Here is a 9,778-nt window from a genome sequence, read left to right on the forward strand (position 1 = left end):
ATTCTATAAAGTAACATAAATCATATCAAGACTTGTACTATGGACTTGGCCATTCATTCCATTAAACCTAAAACAATAATAAAAAATTAGAAAATTCAATTTTAACACTTTAATTCTTAAACCCCCAAACTTTGTAGTGAGGAAGAAGATAATTAAGAAACCAAGTTAGAAACTTTATTAAAAATCCATAGCTCTTTGTGGATGAGTAAAGTGATATTTAGTGAACATTTCAAACCCCCTTTACTAAAATGAGGTTTTACCAAGCATTTCAAATCCCTTTAATTATTAAAGTAAAGCTAAGGTTTATCACACATTTAAAATCCCTTTGACTAGTAAAGATGGCTATTACCCAAGCATTTGTAAAAATCATTTTCCATTAGGTGAAAAATATTGAAATGATAAAAGCATGTATGATGTGAGTGATGTGAGTAGTTCCACCTATCACCATGTTTATTAACTTTTTTAAAATTTGACCACCATACTTAGCTTTTTTAAAGTAAGCACCATATCTTCCTCTCTTTTATTGTCATGCCCATGCAACAACATCCAAAACCCATTTCTATGGGAAAAGTGTAAACTGTTGCATCCAAATGTCTATGGTGAATATAGTATTTTTTGCTCATTTATCAAAGTGTTTTATATAACACCATGAGATTGGTATGGTTATGTGTACTTATATGCTAACTTTTTCACATGGAGGATTCTCAAAATTATAATTAAAATATTATCAAAGAAGATAAGACTGATAAAAGAACATAAATTTATTCAAAATATTTTATAATGTAAATATCTCATTAAAGTTGTAATCTTTTAATTAAAATAATAATTAAATAAAAATTTGATAGAACTTAAAGTCGATAAGATTATTCTTTATATAAAGAAAAGACAAAAATTAATAAAGATTTTAAAATTACTGAATTTTAAACATAATTAAAAATTGAAATAATAAAAAAATCTTTTTTCTAATATTCCATATATTCACCAAAAATCAATATATTAAAGACAACTAAATATTTATTATTTTGTATAATAAAATTTTAAAAAGATGTCAACAAACAAGTTGTAACAAACATCCAAAAAAGAAGTTCATTTTTTATTTTAATATTTTTAAATAATGTATTAAATAAAATAATAATTAATGTAATAAACAAAATATAATCTATTTATATTAAATAAAATAAAACATCATAAACAAAACAAAACAGAACCATGCATGGATAATAATTAACCCCACCTATTTTATTTTTTAATTTAAAAAAATGATTATAATATAAAATTTTAAAAATATTATCACACATCGAATTTATGTCCATAAAGATAAAATAAATAGGTCTATGTCAAAGCTATTTAGATTTCTAAGATCTCATAATCCACTTGCCCACAACAAAAGAGGTAGGTCCTTAGACATTTGTAGAAGATATTTTGTGAGAGAATAATATCAATATGTGTCTATAATGAGAATGATATTAATGTTTTATGCAATGTTTAAATTAATTTATAGAATGTTATGAATATTATAAAAATAAAAAAGTTTGTATTTAATAAATTGAAAAAATAAAAATAAAATTTTTGAGAGAATATATAAAATTAAATTATATTTTTTGATGTCTTACAATCTTGATAAATATATAAGAAGATTAATGATCTTTTCATTTAAGAATTTTTGTTACAATTAAAAGTTTTGTTCCTAGTAGTGTTGCATTAAGACAACCACCATATCTCCAAAGACTCATTTATTTCTTCGAGTTTCAAGTTTAATGTGTTATTGTTGTTGAGCTAATTGGTTCAACTGTTTGGGATTAGTTATATTTATTGTTTTCTTCCTTCTGCAATACTTTTTTAGGCCATTTTTTATTCAACTATTATTATGAAGTTAGAGCAATTTTTTTCTATTCAAAATTCATGTAATTTTCAAATTCTTATGAATAAAAAATGTCTTGTTCTCTTTTTAAGAAAGATTGATGGTCAAGGGATTCATTCTAGATAGTTTTTTCTATTTTTAGCTCACACTTTAATAGAAAGACCCATACTAAATTGGCCAATTACCTAGTTCATTTTGTAGATATGTGAAGCACTAGAAACCTAATGACCCCATGGTTTGAAACTTCACACACATCACACTTTTTTTTCCAACCTTGAATGTTAGAAATAAATATTATTTGCTTTTATATTCTTACACACTTTTATACTCTACATTGTCTCTTTCAACTCCATGAATCAATTTTAATCTTTGTAAACAAACATATAAATTAAATATAATCGTATCATCGGATTGTTAATCAAAAGAAACAATCTTCTAAATGTAACATCATGAAAACAAAACAAAATATTTAATCATACATTAATAAAAAATAAATAAAAAATGTTAAAGAACATCTTTATATCAAAATTAGTCAAAATGTCAGTGGACCCTTGATCTATTGGTGAAGTTGAATGATTCGCCCTTGATCTATTGGTGAAGTTGATTGTTTCTTAATGAACCCACCAAGAGAGAATGGATATCCCTCAATCCTGAGCTCTTAATCGAAGAGGTCCCCTCAATCTTGACTCTTAATCGAAAAGGTCCCCTCAATCTTTGGCCCCTTCAATCCTTAGCTCTTAGCTGAAGAAGTCCCTTCAACCTAAAGACTTGGCTCTTGGTTGAATGATTCTTAACGAGTCCACCATCAAGTTTTGTAGAATGCAAGATTCCAATATCAAAAGAAATAAGATCAAGATTGTGCTCTTGGTCAAAGAGACCTCTCATAGCTACACAACTTTGTGGATAATACAAAATCCTTCATAATTAATCCATAAAATTGAAAATGTAGAATAAAAAAGCAAGCATATATGAATTCAGTCTTCCCTTCGTTAATGAAACGACTATTACGTGCGACTTGGGTGACAATGGCTGTCGCCCTGATTTAAGACAAAGGCAGACTTTCTAATCCCCTTGGGGGACTTTAAAACCCAAATAAATTAAAAATATATATCCATATTCTGAAGTCCGAAATAAAAATATTAAAAACAAAAATCAAACACGTTGCGGTTCAAAACATATTAAGTTGAACATTGACCATGAAATGTTCAGTTAGTCCTGTTTCCTTAACGCCCAAGCAAGACATCAAAACCGTCAAAAACAAACCATAATTCAACGTCGAATATTAAACTCTAGTCCCAATTTAGAATTTGAACCGAATGGATAAGATGAACTCACTTGACGGATATCTTTATGCTTATTATTATTATGATTTATTATTATTTAATTGCTTTTATATACATTAATGATGAATGACTACTTGAAATACATTTGAAAAAAGGATAAAGATAAAGATAATCTCGTTTGACAAATATGATTTTTCCAATTCCAAGAATGCCCAAAGTCCGACACTGATATAATTTACTATAAGTAAAATTTTATCCACTTTACTTTGGCCCGGAAATTAGTGGAAAATATCACCATCGAATTAGATTTTCATCCAAACCTAAAAAATCATATCATTTTTTCACTAAAGCATTGCATTTTATTTTTACATGTATGGAAATAAAGTAAAAGTTGGCCCCCCAAGGGGTAAGATTCCACTATGATATTGATCTCCGAATCGAATAAAACACCATTTACGCATGGTTTTAGGTAGTTGAAGCTTTTTACCTTCCCTAGAAGTGACTCCCTTCTCAAAAATAGTCTTGAAAATGACATAGGAAACTATAGTCAATATTAAATTAATTCCAGATTTTAGGGCAAAAGTCTAGTCTCCACAAGGCCCATTCCAATTTGATTAGGATTTCAATATCAGTGGATAGAGACAAGTAATGAAATCGGATTTGCTTGTCTCACCTGATAGACTCACCACCCGCTCTAAATGTCACATGCTGTCACTGCACCCCTTTAAAAAAGATTATAAATTAAATATATCACACCACCTGTCACCATCACTCTTGCTTCCAATGTACGCACGCGTTAGAATCATTTTGTCCACTCATGAAATATCCCCATTTTTCTACCCAGGACCCTCAAATATATCAAACTGCTTTGTATGAAATAAATAATGTATAAAATCAAATCCCCATTAACATCAAATTATTTTTTTTTGAGTTTAAAAATTAAATGTACCTTTCACTACACCGTTCAGTTTTGTGAAAAAATTTAGACCTTTTCTGTTATTTAAATATATTAAGAAACTATATGCATAAAAAACTGTAAGAAAATTGTTTCAGAAATATATAAATATTAAAATATATATACATTAAAATTAAAAAAAATTTACAGTCAAATACAGAAAAATAACAAAAACATAAATGTAAAGAAAACTTAATAAAAAAATTTATAGATGTTTATACAAAAAAATTATTAAAAAAAATATATATTAATAAAAACAAAAGAAACATCAGATTTAGATTTCAATTCCCATTTACATCCCCAAGATTTAGGTTTCCATTTCTACAGTCCATATCACAAAATCTCAAATTTTACACTTCCATGGTTCATCGTCCCAAGATCTTCAATCCATAGTAATTGTCACATTCCATAATAGTCCATGTTCCCCATTCCATTGTCACATTCCTTATTAGTCCATGTGTCCATGTTCCCCATTCCACAAAATCTCCAATCACGCTCCATGATCACATCCATAACTGGAAGTTCATCATCCCAAGATCCTCAATCTAATGTTTTCCCCATTCCACAAAATCTGAAAAAGCAAGATCTGTCTCTGATCTGCATTTGCAGCATTCAAGGGATTCAAGGTAATACCAGATGGATGTGAAGTCTGCATTCTTGAATAGAATCCTAAAAAAAGATGGATGTGAAGTCTGCATTCTTGAATAGAATCCTAAAATAAGTGTATATCGAGCAACCGGATGGATTTACTTTGTCAGAAGATAGTGACATGGTGTGTAGATTACACAAGCTCCATGATCACATCCATAACTATTGACATGATCCTCCATGATCCAATTGATCACATCCATACAAGCTCCATGACATGATCAAATCCAATTGGATCCCTGATCCCCACAGTCCATAGTAATTCACATCCATGATTCCCCCTTTCCATAATTCTCCATAGTAATTGGATCCATGATGGATCCCTGATCCCCACAGTCCATAATTTATGATCCACAGTCCATAGTAATTCACATCCATGATTCCCCCTTTCCATAATTTCCATAATTCTCCATAATTTCCATAATTCTCCATAGTAATTGGATCCATGATCCCTACAGTCCATAATTTATGATCCACAGTCCATAGTAATTCACATCCATGATTCCCCCTTCCCATAATTATTGATCCACAGTCCATAGTAATTCACATCCATGATTCCCCCTTCCCATAATTATGATACACCCATAATTATGATACACCCATGTTGGAAAATCTCAAATCACATTCCATGATCCCAACTCACATTCCACAATCACATTCCATGATCCCAACAAGACCCAACAAGACTTAACAAAATCTCGAATCACATTCCATGATCCATCATTCTTCAAAACTTCTGATTTTCATTTAGATTTCAAATTTCATTTTTAGTTAGACCCAACAAGACTGACAAAATCTCGAAATCTCGAATCACACTCCATGATCCATCATTCATCAAAACTTCTGATTTTCATTTAGATTTCAAATTTCATTTTCCCTAACTGATTTCGATGACCATCAAAACACGATGACAATCAATTGTTTTGATGCAAAATCTCTAGAATACCAGAATCCCACCTCCGAGATCCATCATTCATCCCTTCATTGATTTCGATGACCATCATTTGATTGAGGCAAAAACCTCTCGAATCCCAAAATCCCACTCCATAATCCATCATTCATCAATGATGGATCTCAGTTATCACACTGTTAAATCCAGAAATGATATCGGCTTAACGCAAAATCTTGAATCCCAGAAATGATATTAACCAAACAAATCTGTCGCGGTGTCAAAATGCTAACAAACGTAAATAGAGCACACAACATCTCTAAACAAAAATAAGATTTAAATTAAGTTTCCTAATTACCCTTTAATAAGATTATAGCAGGTTTGATTTTAAAATAAGATAATAATAGGTGACAGGAATTACATTAAAATTCAAAGTAATTGGCCTTGTTATGCACAATAGAATAGCATACAATAGTGGTTATGTACCATGCTATGCTACGGCTGCTGCTGCTGCTGATGCTTGACTTGTGCTTATACACACAGCATAATTACAATTACTAGATAAGGATCAATTGCCTAATTGCATACTAAGCTAAAGCTAATTTTCGTCTTATATTTACATTCGACGATATATGACCTGGTTTCCATGATATTACTAAATCCCTAAACAACAATAATAATATATGAGCTTTCTTTTTCAGCTCATCAATACAAAAAAAAATTATATACCGAACTCTCGGCCAAATGTTTGTATGTTTTGATTTCACCTGGCTGTGCAGGGAAAGTCCACATAAGATCGCTCCGCCAAAATTCATGGCACTGCAGACCAAAAAAAAAAAACTTGCAACTGCGTTCAATTGTTGTGTTTCACTACACCTCGAGCAGAGGTCTTTCTGTTACCTCGAAAATGTTTACCATGCACACATCTCTGTACAAATATTTATCATCATCATCATAATCATCATCACTATCCCCTTCGCAAAAGGAATCAGTCAGAACTTTGAATAAAGGGCAAAATGTAGAAGATCTCTGTAGTTTTTTTTTCAGGTCCCCACCATTAAAACCCCCGCAAACAGAAAATTAAAGTTTCAAATTCTCGTACCTCAGCTAAATTTAGCAGAATAACTACAAATTTTCAAGACCTACTTGACAAGCTCATTAACCCAGCCCAAATCTGGCGACGCTTCAGCAGGAAGGTGCTCTTGGTGATTCTGCTTGTTCAGTTTACCATATATCTTTGCCCGCAGGTCCCTGCCGGACTCGACCCTCTGTACAGGTTCTTCATAAGGGACCGCCATATTGTCGCCGTAAGTTGATTTAACTTCCACTAAATTGTCGGCATACCCTTGCACGAGCTCGTTTACATTTTCGCTGTAACTTGACCGGAAATCCGCCAGAAGGTCATTGTGATTTGATTTAGGGGTACAAGAAACGCTGCTGGATACGCAATGTCGCAGGTTCGAACCCCGAGGGGAGCCGTGGCAGCCGTTGCCTGGCATCTGCGTCGGCTGCCATGAATTTAGCTCTAAATTTTGCAAAGAATTAATCAGCTCCACCATGGACTTGGTACTCTGAGCCACAGGAGACGACGGCCCGGAAAGAACAGCATGTCTCGTACCAGACGAGGGTAAGGTAATCGCCGGCATGGAAGCTACCCTGTCAAGATGATGACGCCGGGTACTCGAACCCTGGACAAAGGACACAGTCCCGGGCGAGGGTTGAACCTGTGCAAGCGCAGAAGGCGAAAGGACAGGCTTCTGAAACCCTTTAAGAGCACGACTATTGAAGGAAACAGAGTTCAAAGAATTGACAGAATTAAGCCAGGCGTTTGGCGACTCTGGCGGTGAAACGGAAGGAGAAAGCGGTGGCGACAATGGCGGAGGAGACTCTGAATGCCCGACGAGAGTCGAGGTAGGTGAGGAAAGCACGGCTTTTGAAAAATAATGCGAACCAGAGTCACCAGCGTGATTCGAACTGTCGACCAGCCCGTCCAAAAGCTGACGCCGCGGAGAACCGTCATAAGACGCAGACAGAGAATTCTTCACAGCCGAAGCATGCAGAGCCAGAGCAAGAGCACTCCTGGACGCACCTCCAGTCGCCTGCGGAGACGAAATGGAGGGCAACAAACGGAGCTGCTCAGGCGTATGAGCAAAGAAACAAACCCTGCGCTTACAATTCCGGCCATCCTTACACGGCTGGGTTCTGTAACGAGCAGGGTGAAGCCAGCATTCAAACACGCCATGAGCAAATTCACAGGTATCTCCCCTCCTACAGCTCCCCTTTCTGAAATCAGGGCACGCCGTGCCGGAATAATGAAACCGCCGGGGGTCTCTCCGCCGTGCCTTCTCACCAGGGTGAGCAAAGGGACACTCAGTCCAGTCATGGCTCCTCCCCCTCATGCACCTCCTCACCTTAAACTCATACATTCTAAATTCATCACAAGCATAAGCATCAGCAGACGGCAAAGACCCTTCTTCATCTTCATTATTCGAGGGAAGATACTTCTGCAGCGCCCCGATCAAATCCTCGAGCCTCGGGCTCGAACACGACCCTTGAACCAGACCATTCAAAGAAGAAGAGAAATCAATACCGCAGGACTCGAACACAGGACCTTCAGAACAATAATTCCCATCCCCCATCCCAAATCCGCCATTCTCCGAAATCGATGAAGCAGACTCATCGCTGAAGAAAGACCAGCCTAGCGAACCCATTTCTAAACTCTGCAGGAAAGATCTACTCCCTGCATTAACAAAATCTCTACTCCTACCTACAGCAAACCATTTTTCCCTTCCCCTTGGAAAAATTTTCTGTCTACCGCAGCCTTTGCTTTAGCATTTGCTTACCCATGAAACTGCTATAAATATAGCGACAGCCAGCCGAACAGGATTTGCCATTGCAAGAAAAGCCAAAGACATATTTAACCGGGGCTAATCTAACCAACCCCAACCCCAACCCGGGGTTAGTTACTGCGCTTTTTGAGGCGGTGAGGATTTATTTTACACTTGTTTGGCCCGGTCCTCGCTTAAGTAGGGTTAAATCTGATGTTGCGTCATTGTCCTCAGATGACAGGTGTCAGTTTTTCACCACCAATTTAGCAGTTGCTACCAATGCGTAAAACAAATGACTACCCCGCATGCTCGCCAAATCGTCAGCCACTTGGCGGATAAACACTCGGCTAAATTTGGCAACCATAAATCCCGACAATTTCCTCCAAACTCCGCCATTTCAAGCGCGTCACGTGAACGCCCTGACCGAGAATAAATATATTTTATGACCTTTCTTTAGCCCACGGTTCCATGCTCCCATGTGACCTCCAGGGCTACTTGGATTGGATTTTCTTTCTCTCTCCACCCGCCGCCTCAAAGTCATTTCATTGTTTTCCGTATCGCCGCACATGTGGCAAAATCTCCACTTACCTTGTCGAGTGTTCTACTACGTTTATTTAATTTTTTTACCGTGTCACGGGGCTCCACTTACTCAACGGTCCCGTCTTATACGTATACATACGTACGTACCTACGCAAGTCTCTATCCACGTCACGCTCGGCGATGTCCACGAAGGCACATGGTTCTATGGACGAGGTCACCTGAATCTTCTTACTCGCTTTGGTCTCGGGTTTAACAAGGCAATATGGCCCAATTGCTCAAGATCCTCCTTGATTAGCTAAAGTATAATCCTATAATAAAATATAATAATTGTACGACAAAAAATATTTTTAAGCATTTATAAATTAGGGGAAGCGTATCAATAATCATTATAGATAACTTCGTGCATCCACAAATCTTAAACAGTACATCGGATCTCAATGGTTTATTATTTTTTGTCTTTGTATGCGACTTAGTTGCTTATAGCTATTGTTTTGGCTTCTGGGTAGTAATGACGCATATCGTGGGATCCATTATGTGTGCAAGGATCAGAGAGTGGTGGTTTCAAAGTGTCACCCAATATCTACTTAAAGATACCCCAATAACAGTGCACTACAACCACCTCAAAAATACCCAAAACTTATGTGCAAGTGCCCTGTGCACTATGGGTACTGTAGCGTCCTAAAATTGCACCCTTTGCAATTTCGACCGCATTTGGGTCTTCACCTTAGAGTTTGCGGTCCTCGCCCCGATTGAAGACCTGATTATGCTCTTGAA

General features: G+C 35.8%; 1 protein-coding gene across 1 annotated transcript; it reads right to left on the reverse strand.

Moving 5' to 3' along the window:
- Positions 1–6,029: 6,029 nt before the first annotated feature.
- LOC131079410 (zinc finger CCCH domain-containing protein 2) lies at positions 6,030–8,613 on the reverse strand. Its single transcript, XM_058017341.2, has one exon. It carries the CDS (start codon positions 8,345–8,347, stop codon positions 6,779–6,781), a length of 1,569 nt encoding a protein of 522 aa, XP_057873324.2. The 5' UTR covers positions 8,348–8,613; the 3' UTR covers positions 6,030–6,778.
- Positions 8,614–9,778: the final 1,165 nt, after the last annotated feature.

The sequence above is a fragment of the Cryptomeria japonica genome, chromosome 6 (assembly GCF_030272615.1).
Source record: "Cryptomeria japonica chromosome 6, Sugi_1.0, whole genome shotgun sequence".
Lineage (NCBI taxonomy): Eukaryota > Viridiplantae > Streptophyta > Pinopsida > Cupressales > Cupressaceae > Cryptomeria > Cryptomeria japonica.

Excerpts from the sequence above, each read along its gene's own strand:
- LOC131079410 (XM_058017341.2), bottom strand. The coding sequence starts at position 8,347 with ATGGGTTCGCTAGGCTGGTCTTTCTTCAGCGATGAGTCTGCTTCATCG.